The sequence below is a fragment of the Culex pipiens genome, chromosome 1 (genome assembly GCF_016801865.2).
Source record: "Culex pipiens pallens isolate TS chromosome 1, TS_CPP_V2, whole genome shotgun sequence".
In the NCBI taxonomy this organism is placed as follows: Eukaryota; Metazoa; Arthropoda; class Insecta; order Diptera; family Culicidae; genus Culex; species Culex pipiens.
In genome coordinates this window covers 44,309,088-44,326,523 of record NC_068937.1, presented here as the reverse complement: position 1 = coordinate 44,326,523, position 17,436 = coordinate 44,309,088, and the positions used below count along the sequence as shown (strand labels likewise).

The following is a 17,436-nucleotide window of genomic DNA, read 5'->3' as shown; positions in this document are numbered from 1 at the left end:
TCGTAGCAGCAGCAGCAGCAGCAGCGGAAAAAAATCAACGACTGGAGGAAATCAAGAGCGAGCTCCAAGAAGAAGAAACACGTCAGCGTGTGCGTGAAATTTCTGCCAAAACGACGTCGAAGGAGAAAAACAAGGCCTACTTGGATGGACGCTCGAGAAGATGGCCACAAAAATCAACTTCTGCTGCAATTTAACAAAATGGCGCTTTTCAGCGCCAACGAAAAATTCACGAAAGAGTTATTGTTTCAAATGATTCATGCACTGCTTTTGGTGCAGTTTTAAAGCTTTTGACGCTTGGCGTTTAAATTATTTTCAATATTTCCTCCAAAATTTTCATTTAAAAAAAATAAGTAATATTAACAATTTTCGCTTGCAAGTGTCAACGGTCAATCGATCGCAGTTGGCCTTGAACAAGCAAGCGCGTGCTTTGACCCACGCAAAAAATCTTTACGCTCTCTGATTGGCTGTTTTGTTTTGCCGTGGAGTCGTGAAGGCAGCATTTTTGCCAACGATTTTCATTCCATCGTCATCGTTCGAACCGACAACATCGTAGCAGCAGCAGCAGCAGCGGAAAAAAATCAACGACTGGAGGAAATCAAGAGCGAGCTCCGAGAAGAAGAAACACGCCAGCGTGTGCGTGAAATTGCTGCCAAAACGACGTCGAAGGAGAAAAACAAGGCCTACTTGGATGGACGCTCGAGAAGATGGCCACAAAAATCAACTTCTGCTGCAATTTAACAAAATGGCGCTTTTCAGCGCCAACGAAAAATTCACGAAAGAGTTATTGTTTCAAATGATTCATGCACTGCTTTTGGTGCAGTTTTAAAGCTTTTGACGCTTGGCGTTTAAATTATTTTCAATATTTCCTCCAAAATTTTCATTTAAAAAAAATAAGTAATATTAACAATTTTCGCTTGCAAGTGTCAACGGTCAATCGATCGCAGTTGGCCTTGAACAAGCAAGCGCGTGCTTTGACCCACGCAAAAAATCTTTACGCTCTCTGATTGGCTGTTTTGTTTTGCCGTGGAGTCGTGAAGGCAGCATTTTTGCCAACGATTTTCATTCCATCGTCATCGTTCGAACCGACAACATCGTAGCAGCAGCAGCAGCAGCGGAAAAAAATCAACGACTGGAGGAAATCAAGAGCGAGCTCCGAGAAGAAGAAACACGTCAGCGTGTGCGTGAAATTGCTGCCAAAACGACGTCGAAGGAGAAAAACAAGGCCTACTTGGATGGACGCTCGAGAAGATGGCCACAAAAATCAACTTCTGCTGCAATTTAACAAAATGGCGCTTTTCAGCGCCAACGAAAAATTCACGAAAGAGTTATTGTTTCAAATGATTCATGCACTGCTTTTGGTGCAGTTTTAAAGCTTTTGACGCTTGGCGTTTAAATTATTTTCAATATTTCCTCCAAAATTTTCATTTAAAAAAAATAAGTAATATTAACAATTTTCGCTTGCAAGTGTCAACGGTCAATCGATCGCAGTTGGCCTTGAACAAGCAAGCGCGTGCTTTGACCCACGCAAAAAATCTTTCCGCTCTCTGATTGGCTGTTTTGTTTTGCCGTGGAGTCGTGAAGGCAGCATTTTTGCCAACGATTTTCATTCCATCGTCATCGTTCGAACCGACAACATCGTAGCAGCAGCAGCAGCGGAAAAAAATCAACGACTGGAGGAAATCAAGAGCGAGCTCCAAGAAGAAGAAACACGTCAGCGTGTGCGTGAAATTTCTGCCAAAACGACGTCGAAGAAGAAAAACAAGGCCTACTTGGATGGACGCTCGAGAAGATGGCCACAAAAATCAACTTCTGCTGCAATTTAACAAAATGGCGCTTTTCAGCGCCAACGAAAAATTCACGAAAGAGTTATTGTTTCAAATGATTCATGCACTGCTTTTGGTGCAGTTTTAAAGCTTTTGACGCTTGGCGTTTAAATTATTTTCAATATTTCCTCCAAAATTTTCATTTAAAAAAAATAAGTAATATTAACAATTTTCGCTTGCAAGTGTCAACGGTCAATCGATCGCAGTTGGCCTTGAACAAGCAAGCGCGTGCTTTGACCCACGCAAAAAATCTTTACGCTCTCTGATTGGCTGTTTTGTTTTGCCGTGGAGTCGTGAAGGCAGCATTTTTGCCAACGATTTTCATTCCATCGTCATCGTTCGAACCGACAACATCGTAGCAGCAGCAGCAGCAGCGGAAAAAAATCAACGACTGGAGGAAATCAAGAGCGAGCTCCGAGAAGAAGAAACACGTCAGCGTGTGCGTGAAATTGCTGCCAAAACGACGTCGAAGGAGAAAAACAAGGCCTACTTGGATGGACGCTCGAGAAGATGGCCACAAAAATCAACTTCTGCTGCAATTTAACAAAATGGCGCTTTTCAGCGCCAACGAAAAATTCACGAAAGAGTTATTGTTTCAAATGATTCATGCACTGCTTTTGGTGCAGTTTTAAAGCTTTTGACGCTTGGCGTTTAAATTAATTTAAATATTTCCTCCAAAATTTTCATTTTAAAATAATTTAACGAATATTAACAATTTTCGCTTGCAAGTGTCCACGGTCAATCGATCGCAGTTGGCCTTGAACAAGCAAGCGCGTGCTTTGACCCACGCAAAAAATCTTTCCGCTCTCTGATTGGCTGTTTTGTTTTGCCGTGGAGTCGTGAAGGCAGCATTTTTGCCAACGATTTTCATTCCATCGTCATCGTTCGAACCGACAACATCGTAGCAGCAGCAGCAGCAGCAGCAGCGGAAAAAAATCAACGACTGGAGGAAATCAAGAGCGAGCTCCAAGAAGAAGAAACACGTCAGCGTGTGCGTGAAATTGCTGCCAAAACGACGTCGAAGGAGAAAAACAAGGCCTACTTGGATGGACGCTCGAGAAGATGGCCACAAAAATCAACTTCTGCTGCAATTTAACAAAATGGCGCTTTTCAGCGCCAACGAAAAATTCACGAAAGAGTTATTGTTTCAAATGATTCATGCACTGCTTTTGGTGCAGTTTTAAAGCTTTTGACGCTTGGCGTTTAAATTAATTTAAATATTTCCTCCAAAATTTTCATTTTAAAATAATTTAACGAATATTAACAATTTTCGCTTGCAAGTGTCCACGGTCAATCGATCGCAGTTGGCTTTGAACAAGCAAGCGCGTGCTTTGACCCACGCAAAAAATCTTTCCGCTCTCTGATTGGCTGTTTTGTTTTGCCGTGGAGTCGTGAAGGCAGCATTTTTGCCAACGATTTTCATTCCATCGTCATCGTTCGAACCGACAACATCGTAGCAGCAGCAGCAGCGGAAAAAAATCAACGACTGGAGGAAATCAAGAGCGAGCTCCAAGAAGAAGAAACACGTCAGCGTGTGCGTGAAATTGCTGCCAAAACGACGTCGAAGGAGAAAAACAAGGCCTACTTGGATGGACGCTCGAGAAGATGGCCACAAAAATCAACTTCTGCTGCAATTTAACAAAATGGCGCTTTTCAGCGCCAACGAAAAATTCACGAAAGAGTTATTGTTTCAAATGATTCATGCACTGCTTTTGGTGCAGTTTTAAAGCTTTTGACGCTTGGCGTTTAAATTATTTTCAATATTTCCTCCAAAATTTTCATTTAAAAAAAAAAGTAATATTAACAATTTTCGCTTGCAAGTGTCAACGGTCAATCGATCGCAGTTGGCCTTGAACAAGCAAGCGCGTGCTTTGACCCACGCAAAAAATCTTTCCGCTCTCTGATTGGCTGTTTTGTTTTGCCGTGGAGTCGTGAAGGCAGCATTTTTGCCAACGATTTTCATTCCATCGTCATCGTTCGAACCGACAACATCGTAGCAGCAGCAGCAGCAGCAGCGGAAAAAAATCAACGACTGGAGGAAATCAAGAGCGAGCTCCAAGAAGAAGAAACACGTCAGCGTGTGCGTGAAATTTCTGCCAAAACGACGTCGAAGGAGAAAAACAAGGCCTACTTGGATGGACGCTCGAGAAGATGGCCACAAAAATCAACTTCTGCTGCAATTTAACAAAATGGCGCTTTTCAGCGCCAACGAAAAATTCACGAAAGAGTTATTGTTTCAAATGATTCATGCACTGCTTTTGGTGCAGTTTTAAAGCTTTTGACGCTTGGCGTTTAAATTATTTTCAATATTTCCTCCAAAATTTTCATTTAAAAAAAATAAGTAATATTAACAATTTTCGCTTGCAAGTGTCAACGGTCAATCGATCGCAGTTGGCCTTGAACAAGCAAGCGCGTGCTTTGACCCACGCAAAAAATCTTTACGCTCTCTGATTGGCTGTTTTGTTTTGCCGTGGAGTCGTGAAGGCAGCATTTTTGCCAACGATTTTCATTCCATCGTCATCGTTCGAACCGACAACATCGTAGCAGCAGCAGCAGCAGCGGAAAAAAATCAACGACTGGAGGAAATCAAGAGCGAGCTCCGAGAAGAAGAAACACGTCAGCGTGTGCGTGAAATTGCTGCCAAAACGACGTCGAAGGAGAAAAACAAGGCCTACTTGGATGGACGCTCGAGAAGATGGCCACAAAAATCAACTTCTGCTGCAATTTAACAAAATGGCGCTTTTCAGCGCCAACGAAAAATTCACGAAAGAGTTATTGTTTCAAATGATTCATGCACTGCTTTTGGTGCAGTTTTAAAGCTTTTGACGCTTGGCGTTTAAATTATTTTCAATATTTCCTCCAAAATTTTCATTTAAAAAAAAAAGTAATATTAACAATTTTCGCTTGCAAGTGTCAACGGTCAATCGATCGCAGTTGGCCTTGAACAAGCAAGCGCGTGCTTTGACCCACGCAAAAAATCTTTCCGCTCTCTGATTGGCTGTTTTGTTTTGCCGTGGAGTCGTGAAGGCAGCATTTTTGCCAACGATTTTCATTCCATCGTCATCGTTCGAACCGACAACATCGTAGCAGCAGCAGCAGCAGCAGCGGAAAAAAATCAACGACTGGAGGAAATCAAGAGCGAGCTCCGAGAAGAAGAAACACGTCAGCGTGTGCGTGAAATTGCTGCCAAAACGACGTCGAAGGAGAAAAACAAGGCCTACTTCGATGGACGCTCGAGAAGATGGCCACAAAAATCAACTTCTGCTGCAATTTAACAAAATGGCGCTTTTCAGCGCCAACGAAAAATTCACGAAAGAGTTATTGTTTCAAATGATTCATGCACTGCTTTTGGTGCAGTTTTAAAGCTTTTGACGCTTGGCGTTTAAATTAATTGCAATATTTCCTCCAAAATTTTCATTTTAAAAAAATTAACGAATATTAGAAATTTTCGCTTGCAAGTGTCCACGGTCAATCGATCGCAGTTGGCCTTGAACAAGCAAGCGCGTGCTTTGACCCACGCAAAAAATCTTTCCGCTCTCTGATTGGCTGTTTTGTTTTGCCGTGGAGTCGTGAAGGCAGCATTTTTGCCAACGATTTTCATTCCATCGTCATCGTTCGAACCGACAACATCGTAGCAGCAGCAGCAGCAGCGGAAAAAAATCAACGACTGGAGGAAATCAAGAGCGAGCTCCGAGAAGAAGAAACACGTCAGCGTGTGCGTGAAATTGCTGCCAAAACGACGTCGAAGGAGAAAAACAAGGCCTACTTGGATGGACGCTCGAGAAGATGGCCATAAAAATCAACTTCTGCTGCAATTTAACAAAATGGCGCTTTTCAGCGCCAACGAAAAATTCACGAAAGAGTTATTGTTTCAAATGATTCATGCACTGCTTTTGGTGCAGTTTTAAAGCTTTTGACGCTTGGCGTTTAAATTAATTTAAATATTTCCTCCAAAATTTTCATTTTAAAATAATTTAACGAATATTAACAATTTTCGCTTGCAAGTGTCCACGGTCAATCGATCGCAGTTGGCCTTGAACAAGCAAGCGCGTGCTTCGACCTACGCAAAAAATCTTTACGCTCTCTGATTGGCTGTTTTGTTTTGCCGTGGAGTCGTGACGGCAGCATTTTTGCCAACGATTTTCATTCCATCGTCATCGTTCGAACCGACAACATCGTAGCAGCAGCAGCAGAGGAAAAAATCAACGACTGGAGGAAATCAAGATCGAGCTCCGAGAAGAAGAAACACGCCAGCGTGTGCGTGAAATTGCTGCCAAAACGACGTCGAAGGAGAAAAACAAGGCCTACTTGGATGGACGCTCGAGAAGATGGCCACAAAAATCAACTTCTGCTGCAATTTAACAAAATGGCGCTTTTCAGCGCCAACGAAAAATTCACGAAAGAGTTATTGTTTCAAATGATTCATGCACTGCTTTTGGTGCAGTTTTAAAGCTTTTGACGCTTGGCGTTTAAATTAATTGCAATATTTCCTCCAAAATTTTCATTTTAAAAAATTTTACGAATATTAGCAATTTTCGCTTGCAAGTGTCCACGGTCAATCGATCGCAGTTGGCCTTGAACAAGCAAGCGCGTGCTTTGGCCTACGCAAAAAATCTTTCCGCTCTCTGATTGGCTGTTTTGTTTTGCCGTGGAGTCGTGAGGGCAGCATTTTTGCCAACGATTTTCATTACATCGTCATCGTTCGAACCGACAACATCGTAGCAGCAGCAGCAGCAGCGGAAAAAAATCAACGACTGGAGGAAATTAAGAGCGAGCTCCGAGAAGAAGAGCAAAAACAAAATGGTGCTTTTCAGCGCCAACGAAAAATTCACGAAAGAGTTATTGTTTCAAATGATTCATGCACTGCTTTTCGTGCAGTTTTAAAGCTTTTGACGCTTGGCGTTTAAATTAATTTCAATATTTCCTCCAAAATTTTCATTTAAAAAAAATTAACGAATATTAGCAATTTTCACTTGCCAAAACGACGTCGAAGGAGAAAAACAAGGCCTACTTGGATGGACGCTCGAGAAGATGGCCACAAAAATCAACTTCTGCTGCAATTTAACAAAATGGCGCTTTTCAACGCCAACGAAAAATTCACGAAAGAGTTATTGTTTCAAATGATTCATGCACTGCTTTTGGTGCAGTTTTAAAGCTTTTGACGCTTGACGTTTAAATTAATTTAAATATTTCCTCCAAAATTTTCATTTTAAAATAATTTAACGAATATTAGCAATTTTCGCTTGCAAGTGTCCACGGTCAATCGATCGCAGTTGGCCTTGAACAAGCAAGCGCGTGCTTTGACCCACGCAAAAAATCTTTCCGCTCTCTGATTGGCTGTTTTGTTTTGCCGTGGAGTCGTGAAGGCAGCATTTTTGCCAACGATTTTCATTCCATCGTCATCGTTCGAACTGACAACATCGTAGCAGCAGCAGCAGCAGCAGCAGCAGCAGCAGCAGCGGAAAAAAATCAACGACTGGAGGAAATCAAGAGCGAGCTCCGAGAAGAAGAAACACGTCAGCGTGTGCGTGAAATTGCTGCCAAAACGACGTCGAAGGAGAAAAACAAGGCCGACTTGGATGGACGCTCGAGAAGATGGCCACAAAAATCAACTTCTGCTGCAATTTAACAAAATGGCGCTTTTCAGCGCCAACGAAAAATTCACGAAAGAGTTATTGTTTCAAATGATTCATGCACTGCTTTTGGTGCAGTTTTAAAGCTTTTGATGCTTGGCGTTTAAATTAATTTAAATATTTCCTCCAAAATTTTCATTTTAAAAAAATTTAACGAATATTAACAATTTTCGCTTGCAAGTGTCAACGGTCAATCGATCGCAGTTGGCCTTGAACAAGCAAGCGCGTGCTTTGACCCGCGCAAAAAATCTTTCCGCTCTCTGATTGGCTGTTTTGTTTTGCCGTGGAGTCGTGAAGGCAGCATTTTTGCCAACGATTTTCATTCCATCGTCATCGTCAACGATCGCAGTTGAGCCTTGAACAATTGCTCAAAATCATATGGTTCGGTAATTGTCCTCCCGGGAGAACCTCCCTAAGGGTACCGGCCACTCCAGGTTGTGGCCAATACTGTCAAAATGGTATTTTTCATAACCAGTATTTAAAAACATGAATTTTGATACCCATATTGCCAAAAATCGTATGGTTCTCTTAATGTCCTCCCGAGAGAACCTTCCTGAGGGCACCAGCCACTCCAGGTTTTAGCCAATACTGTCAAAATGGTCATTTTATTACCAGTATTGAAAAACATGAATTTTGATACCAATATTGCCCAAAATGGTATGGTTCGGTAAATGACCTCCCGGGAGAACCTCCCTGAGGGCACCGGCCACTCCAGGTTGTGGCCAATACTGTCAAAATGGCCATTTTCATTACCAGTGTAGTAACGGGACTTTGTAAATATAAACAAAATTTGAGGCCAACGGGTTACTTCGATCGAGAACTGTCAAGCTAAGGCAAAACAGAAAACGAAGGGTTGCTTCGATTGCGAACTGTCAACCTAAACCAAAACAAGGAAAAAAGATATTACTGAAGGGCTGTGAAATATTTCACAGCCACGTTCACACGGTAGAAACGATTGTACACGTTGATGCGAAGTTAATCGGTCTGGAAAGAAAACAAAAAGAGAGAAAAGAAAAGGGAGAGGAAAGAGAATCTTGTTTGGAAGAGCGCCATTCGATAAACGATTGCAGATGTGAACGGAGCGTTTACAACATGGCGCAGTCAGTAGGTAAGTTGAGTGGAAATTTCAAGAAAAAAAAGTAAAAAATAGTGGAGATCAAGCAGAAACAATTCTTTAAAAGTTGGCGAAGGCCCCAACTAAGCAAATCCTGCAAAGATAATCAATTAAAAAAAAAAAAAAAAGTGGGTGATTGGGCGTAAGCCCCCAATCACACCAATCTATCAAACAAAAGAAAAATATAAGAATGGAGGGTGATTGGGCGTAAGCCCCCAATCACACCAGACCATCAACAAAATCAAAAAAAAAAAAAAAAAAATCGGTTTAGTTGGCGAATGCCCCAACTAAATATCAGTAAAGTTGAGTCAAAACGTGGAATTTCAAAATGGCGCCGATCGGCTGCCCTCGGTTCAATAAAAAAAAAAACATGGCGGCCAAGTAGATACTTGGTCACAGACAAATAGAAATTATATACGAGTATTTTAACGTTTACAGACGAATTCACTGGAAATCCAAACAAGAAGAAGCGGACCAAGCAAAACGAGCTGATGAGGGAACTCGAGTTAGAAAGAAACAGAAACGCGCGACTTTTGGAGGAGCTAAACGCAAGCCAGAAGAAGACCGCTGAGCTCCAAGCCAACCTTGATTTGTCGTCAGTCGATTTGACAAATGGGTTGAGCAGCACCAAGCGGCCGTCTTCAGTATCGAGCGCCGAGGAATCGAAATTTTATTCGTCCATGAACCAGCTTTGCCTCGCGTCGCTTAACGTGCCGGAATGTACGCCGTCCGATGAAGGCGACATCCATCGGCAGACGTTCGAACAGTGGAAGGAACTGCTGTTGGACAATTTAAGACTTGCGGGCGTAGACGACGAGCTGACGAAGTTCACCGTGTTCCGAGTCAAAGCCGGCAACCGTTTGCTGGAAATATTCCGTAACACCACAACGCAGGAAGGTTTTGCTGACCCCGAGACGCACCCGTTTACAAACGCTATGCAAAGACTGCGAAGTTATTTCGGGTCGGGTTCCGACGTGATGCTGATGAGGCGTAGGCTGGCTCTTATGTTCCAAAAGGCAGGAGAAACGGACCTCGCGTTTGTTAATCGAGTGGGATCGATCGCGCGACTGGGTGAATACGATAAGGACAAGGAGTTCGAAGAGATTGTGGGCGCTGTGGCCGAGCACGCAAGGGACAAAGAAGTTCGCTCGGCGGCACTGAAGTTGTTGAGCCGCAAAGGTAGTGTGTCTGAGCTTATCGATAAAGTACGAGAAATTGAAGCCATTCGACTGAATGAGGAGTACGTTATGCAGAAACGAGGGAATGTCGAGTTTGCGCAGGTAGCAGCTGTTGAATCAGGACGCTGGGCTGGTAACCAACAGCAGCGATATTACAACCCAGACGGCTACGGCTACCAACAGGATCGGTGGCAACGCAGTGGATATCCGTCTCCACGAGGAAATCCTTACCAACGAGGAAATTCGTACCAACGAGGACACCCGTACCAACGGGGACAGTCTTATCAGAAGGGTAATTCGTTCCAACGAGGACAGTCGAGTGGCCGCCGGGGTGGACAATCTCCGAAGTTCGCGGCGCCGCCCAAAGCACCTGATCATAAGGTCGAGGCCCAGGAAGCACGGAAGGATTGCTGCTGGCGTTGCGGTGGTCAATTTCATTCGCCGGATAATTGCACATCGATCAACAAGATTTGTGACAAGTGTGGCCGCAGAGGACACATCCAGAGGGCTTGTGTCGTGGGTGGCAAGCGGTCGGCAACAGAAGGGTTGGAAAATAATCCTCGTGAAGTCGCCGCAGTTGAGAAGGAGGACGAGCGGGATGAAAGTTCAGTAAGTAACAATGCTGAGTAATCGATCAACAAAGCAAGAAGCTTGATTTATACTTCAAATGTCATTCAAATATCACAAAAATAAGTTGTACCACTAAAAAAAAAAAAAAGAAGAAGGAATCAATAATAAAAAGATGAACAGACTTTGAATGTGTCTTTTAATTTCTAAATGGCATGAAATATTAATATAGTTCTATGATAAACAGATCGACGCGAACTGTACGGCAGATCCGCGGGACTCTCAGGTGGTCGGAACGGCGAAGGTGGTTACTCCTGGTGACCAGTCTGTTGTTAAGGTGAGCAAACCATAAAGCAATAATTAATTAATGAAAAAAGTGACAAGTGTGTAATTCAGGAACAGTTCGCAACGTCAACACTCCAGGCTGAAACAGTTGAGCAGATGTCTGCGGGGTTCATCGAAGCTCAGATAGCCGGGTTAAGGTGCGTGTTCCTCATCGATTCCGGAGCTCAAGTCAACACGGTCACTGCCGAGATTTTCACGAAGCTGATTGGTGACGCCAGGTACAAAGGCGACGTTTACGAGGTACAGACAGGAACCGATCTTCCGTTGAAAGCTTATGCTACATCCGGACATATTCAAGTGGTGGCTACCTTCTACGCCCCCCTGTTTGTATCCGAAGATAGGCCAAGGCTTTTGGAGAAGTTTTATGTCGTGAAGGAGAAGCGTTCACTCCTTAGTAGACCGACGGCGTTCCGATACAGCATCCTTATGTTGGGTTTACAAGTGCCACTAAGGTCGAGTTCGTCGCAGATGAACGAGGACAGCATTGGAGCAGTCTGTGCCGACAAAACGTTCCCCAAATTCAACATGCCACCGGTGAAAATCTCCTACGACGTCAACCGACCTCCTTGCCGTAATGTCTTCACCAACATACCGATCGCGATAAAATCTCTAGTGGAACAACGGCTACAGGACCTGGTCAAGACCGACATCATCGAGCGGGTAGAGGACGGCATGGACACTTCTTTCTGCTCGTCCCTGCTAGTAGTGCCGAAAGGAGTGGATGACATCCGGCTCGTCATCGATTTGCGTGGACCCAACCGTTACATCCATCGAACACCCTTCTTAGCTCCGACACTCGAGACGATTTTGTCGGACCTGGACGGAGCACAGTGGTTTTCGACGATCGATTTATCCCAAGCTTTTTTCCACATCGAACTGGATCAAGCATCACGACATCTCACCAACTTCTACACAGAGTTCGGGATGTTCCGCTACGTGCGACTTCCGTTTGGATTAACAAACGCGCCGGATATCTTCCAGGAGTCCCTGCAACGGAAGGTTCTAGCGGGGTGCAGAGGTTGCAAGAATTATTTGGACGATATTATTGTCTACGGAACAACGAAAGCAGAACACGACGACAACCTGAAGGTGGTGCTGGCGTGCCTCAGCAACCATAACGTGAAACTTAACGACAGCAAATGTAAATTTGGCCAACAATCGGTCAAGTTTCTGGGATTCACCATATCAGCGAAGGGCTGGCTGTTGGAAGACGAAAAGGTTGCCGCAATTCAGAACTTCCGGCGACCCGAATCCTGCTCGGAGGTTAAAAGCTTCCTCGGTTTGGTCACCTTCGTCGATCGGTTCATTGTTCATCGCGCTACAAATTCGGAACATTTGAGGAAACTCGCTACAAGCGATCACTTCTACTGGAACGAAGAGCTGGAGACGGAATTCAGATTCTTTCAGAACGAGGCGCTGGAAACGATCAAGCGTTTGGGTTACTACAGCACACTAGACCGCACAGAGCTTTTTGTAGATGCTTCGCCCATCGGAGTTGGAGCCGTGTTGGTGCAGTTTAACCCGGAAAACCTACCGAGAATCATCGCTTGTGCGTCCAAAGTACTGACGGAGTCCGAGAAACGTTACCCACAGACCCAGAAAGAAGCTTTGGCCGTTGTTTGGGGAGTTGAAAGGTTCACGTTTTACTTATTGGCTCGATTCTTCACGATTCGCACGGACTCCGAAGCAAACCAATTCATCTTCAACAGTGAGCACAGACTGGGACGAAGAGCGGTCACCCGGGCCGAGAACTGGGCCCTGCGACTACAGCCGTACTTCTTCAGAATTGAACGTGTTCCCGGAGATCTGAATATAGCCGATGCCCTCTCTAGACTGATCGATGCCTCACAATCGGACGAAGCCTTTGACGAATCGGAGGATAGTCACTACCTTTTCGCGCTGGATCCAGGCTGTATGACAATTACCTGGAACGAAATCGAGTACGAATCCGAGGCAGACGGTGAACTAAACTTGGTTCGAGAAGCCATCGCCACGCAGCACTGGCCGGCGGAACTCCGGGCGTTTGAACCTCAGCGGAAGAATCTACACGTCCTGGGCGACTTGGTGTTTCGAAACGAGAAAGTTGTGCTTCCAGGATCACTCCGTCTCAAGGCACTTCAATCTGCGCACAGTGGACACGTGGGCGAGGTGGCAACGAAGCGCATCATTAGAGAATACTTCTGGTGGCCTCGCATGTCCCAGCAGGTCTCCAGATTTATTCGGAACTGTGAAACGTGTACTCTGCTGTCCAGACGCAACCCTCCTGTACCATTGGCTTCAAGAGATCTACCGGACGGGCCGTGGGAACATCTACAGATCGACTTCTTGTACATCCCTAACGCAGGAACTGGAGAATTCCTCGTTGTGGTCGATTTGTACTCGCGCTACATCTCGGTCGTAGAAATGAAGTCTATGGACGCAGACGCTACCAACTCAGCGCTCTGCGAGGTGTTTCAAACATGGGGTTGGCCAGCCGTACTTCAGAGCGACAACGGTCCGCCTTTTCAGAGCGAAACTTTCGTGTCGTTCTGGTCGAGTAAGGGAGTACAAGTGAGGAAGTCCATTCCATACTCCCCGCAGTCCAATGGAGGGGTAGAGCGGCAAAATTTAGGGATCATCAAGGCTGTAAGTGCGGCTAAATTGGATGGAAAAGATTGGAGGAGTGCCCTGCAGGAATTTGTTCACCGACATAACACGCTCATCCCACTCTCCAGACTTAATGTGACGCCGTTTGAGCTGATGACCGGCTGGAAATACAGAGGGACTTTTCCATGCCTTTGGAAGTCTTCGTCCGTTTTGGATCGTCAGGATGTCAGCGAAAGGGATGCGGAATCTAAATCTCAAGGAAAACAGTATGCCGACAGGACGCGAGGAGCAAAGGAATCGGACATCAACGTGGGCGACTTGGTCCTGCTTGCACAACCTAAGCGAAACAAAACGGACCCCACTTTTTCAGCGGAACGCTACACGGTTGTGGCACGAGAGGGACCCAAGGTCGTAGTGGTCAGTAAGACTGGTGTTCAATATGCCAGAAATGTGCAAGAGGTAAAGATTGCACCACCGATCAACGCAGACGCAGACCAACTCACGACTACCGACCCGCAAATTCTAGACGGCGAAGATCACGACACTGTTGCAAGCCTACCGGAACACAACTCACCCGCAGGACAAGCCAGGAACTTGCGCCAGAGATCAACAATCAATCGACCCCTTAAGTTTAAGGACTACATCTGCCACATCTTCCACTGAGATTTTCGAAAAGTTTCCTTTACTGTTGAACCAAATAAAATCGAAGCGAATATGAGTGAACACTTTTTTTATTCAGAGAAGAAAAACAATTAAACAGGCATTTCCGAGCAATCTTTAAAAAGAATCGTTGAAGAGTAGAGAAGGAGGCGATTGTAGTAACGGGACTTTGTAAATATAAACAAAATTTGAGGCCAACGGGTTACTTCGATCGAGAACTGTCAAGCTAAGGCAAAACAGAAAACGAAGGGTTGCTTCGATTGCGAACTGTCAACCTAAACCAAAACAAGGAAAAAAGATATTACTGAAGGGCTGTGAAATATTTCACAGCCACGTTCACACGGTAGAAACGATTGTACACGTTGATGCGAAGTTAATCGGTCTGGAAAGAAAACAAAAAGAGAGAAAAGAAAAGGGAGAGGAAAGAGAATCTTGTTTGGAAGAGCGCCATTCGATAAACGATTGCAGATGTGAACGGAGCGTTTACAACAACCAGTATTGAAAACCAAGAAGTTTGATACCCATATTGCCCAAAATCGTATGGTTCTGTTAATGTCCTCCCGGGAGAACCTCCCTGAGGGCACCGGCCACTCCAGGTTGTGGCCAATACTGTCAAAATTGCCATTTTCATCACCAGTATCAAAATCCAAGAAGTTTGATACCCATATTGTCCCCTCTCGTATGGCCTTCCATCGGAACACCCCTGAGGGTTCTGGCCACTCCGGGTCTTGTGGCCAGAATATTCCGGCTGGCCTGCCTCCGCTTGGGCTGCTCCTTGCTCCAGGCCAGCTGCTTTTCGGCCAACTGCTTCTGGGCCTCCAGGCCATCTGCTTCCAGGTCCAGGTTGTTGTTTACTCCTCGGCGTCCAACGATAGAATGATTTCCCTGGGCTGATCGAGTGGGGTTTATATTGGCTCGAAAATTCCACGCAACAGTGCCTTGTTGCGTTGCAGACCCCTTCCCCAGTACCAAGCATGCAACATTTTCGTAACGCGCGACATTTTTCGTTTTTCTGGATTGACACCTCACCAGAATAGAGCCCTTAGGACAAAGTTCTTTGTCAAAATGGTAATTGAAAATGGATGCTCAACATTCAAATGCGTTTTTCTCAAAACGCATGGTTAGTACATGATGCTTTTTGAAATGTTGGCATCGAAATACAAATCGAAGTGAAATCAATTTACTTTCCTTCACCACTCGAAAGTTACCAAGATGCGGGAATGTTTTTGCAAGGCTGTTGCAAGCAATCGGCGGCAGTAAAGGAAATTTGAATAGCAGACATTAAAAACTACCCTTTACAGGGCTCTTAATGATTACGAGATAGTTATTCTAAATTTCCAGAAACAGATTTTCACAGTGGCACGAAAAAATGTGCATTGCAGTAGTCTATTTATTACTTCCTGCCTAATAAGCAATATATTTTAACTGCTTAGCATTAGCATATTTTAACTGCTTAATTTCAGATAATGGCCAAATGCAACTTTTTATGTCCAGTATCAAAAATCATTAAGTTTGATACCCATATTGCCCCAACTCTTACGGTCCGGCAAATGTCCCCTCATCGGAACATCCCCGGGGCCTCCGGCCACTTCGGATTGTGGCCACTACTGCCAAAATGTCAAATTTAATGTCCGGTATCAAAATCCTTAAAGTTTGATACCCATATTCCCCCAACTCTTACGGTTCGGCAAATGTCCCCCCATCGGAACATCCGCGGGGTCTCCGGCCACTCCGGATTGTGGCCACTACTGCCAAATGTCAAATTTAATGTCCGGTATCAAAAACCATAAAGTTTGATACCCATATTGCCCCAACTCTTACGGTCCGGCAAATGTCCCCCCATCGGAACATCCCCGGGGCCTCCGGACACTCCAGGTGGTGGCCACTACTGCCAAAATGTCAAATTTCATGTCCAGTATCAAAATCCCTAAAGTTTGATACCCATATTGCCCCAACTCTTATGGTTCCGCAAATGTCCCCTTATCGGAACATCCCCGGGGCCTCCGGCCACTCCGGATTGTGGTCACTACTGCCGAGATGTCAAGTTTCATGTCCGGTATCAAAAACCATTAAGTTTGATACCCATATTGCCCCAACTCTTACGGTCCGGCAAATGTCCCCCCATCGGAACATCCGCGGGGCCTCCGGCCACTCCGGATTGTGGCCACTATTGCCGAAATGTAAAATTTCATGTCCAGTATCAAAAACCATAAAGTTTGATACCCATATTGCCCCAACTCTTACGGTCCGGCAAATGTCCCCCCATCGGAACTTCCGCGGGGCCTCCGGCCACTCCGGATTGTGGCCACTACTGCCGAAATGTCAAATTTCATGTCCAGTATCAAAAACCATAAAGTTTGATACCCATATTGCCCCAACTCTTACGGTTCGGCAAATGTCCCCCCATCGGAACATCCGCGGGGCCTTCGGCCACTCCGGATTGTGGCCACTACTGCCAAAATGTCAAATTTTATGTCCAGTATCAAAATCCCTAAAGTTTGATACCCATATTGCCCCAACTCTTATGGTTCCGCAAATGTCCCCTTATCGGAACATCCCCGGGGCCTCCGGCCACTCCGGATTGTGGCCGCTACTGCCGAAATGTAAAATTTCATGCCCAGTATCAAAAACCATAAAGTTTGATACCCATATTGCCCCAACTCTTACGGTCCGGCAAATGTCCCCCCATCGGAACATCCGCGGGGCCTCCGGCCACTCCAGGTGGTGGCCAGTTCCAATGATCGACTCACGCGACCGGCATGTCTTAGCTGGTACTTGCCTCCAAGCCATCTGCTCCCGGACCTCCAGGCCGTCTGCTACCGGGCCACCAGGCCATCTGCTTCTGATGTGTTCTCGTCGCCGTCCAGCAATAGAATGAATTTTCGGGACCGACCGAGCCGAGTTTTGTTGGCTCGTCGACGATCCGAAAATTATGAGGTGGAGTGGGGGAGATTTTAGATACATCAATCTCACGTCTCTCGATCGACTGATTGGGAAACGTTCGTTCATCCAACCAGCGTGCACCAAAAAGAGGGGAAATTTGCCGAGAGGGGAATTCGTCACGTAACGTTTTCGCTTCGCGAAAATTTTGGATTGACACCACGTATAGAAACCTTAGGACAAAGTTCTTTGTCAAAAACAAGGCCTACTTGGATGGACGCTCGAGAAGATGGCCACAAAAATCAACTTCTGCTGCAATTTAACAAAATGGCGCTTTTCAGCGCCAACGAAAAATTCACGAAAGAGTTATTGTTTCAAATGATTCATGCACTGCTTTTGGTGCAGTTTTAAAGCTTTTGACGCTTGGCGTTTAAATTAATTTAAATATTTCCTCCAAAATTTTCATTTAAAAAAAATAAGTAATATTAACAATTTTCGCTTGCAAGTGTCAACGGTCAATCGATCGCAGTTGGCCTTGAACAAGCAAGCGCGTGCTTTGACCCACGCAAAAAATCTTTCCGCTCTCTGATTGGCTGTTTTGTTTTGCCGTGGAGTCGTGAAGGCAGCATTTTTGCCAACGATTTTCATTC

At 45.1% G+C, this 17,436-nt stretch overlaps 2 protein-coding genes across 2 annotated transcripts; both read left to right on the top strand.

Annotated features, from left to right (window-relative positions):
* The first annotated feature begins 8,482 nt into the window (after window positions 1-8,482).
* Window positions 8,483-10,546, top strand: LOC120424951 (uncharacterized). The gene is made up of 2 exons (XM_039589313.2): window positions 8,483-8,564; window positions 9,009-10,546. The coding sequence occupies exons 1-2, from the start codon at window positions 8,549-8,551 to the stop codon at window positions 10,376-10,378; spliced, it is 1,386 nt and encodes a 461-aa protein (XP_039445247.1). The 5' UTR covers window positions 8,483-8,548; the 3' UTR covers window positions 10,379-10,546.
* Window positions 10,547-10,756: 210 nt separating this feature from the next.
* Window positions 10,757-13,909, top strand: LOC120412705 (uncharacterized protein K02A2.6-like). The gene has a single exon (XM_039573320.1). It carries the CDS (start codon window positions 10,757-10,759, stop codon window positions 13,907-13,909), a length of 3,153 nt encoding a protein of 1,050 aa, XP_039429254.1.
* Window positions 13,910-17,436: the final 3,527 nt, after the last annotated feature.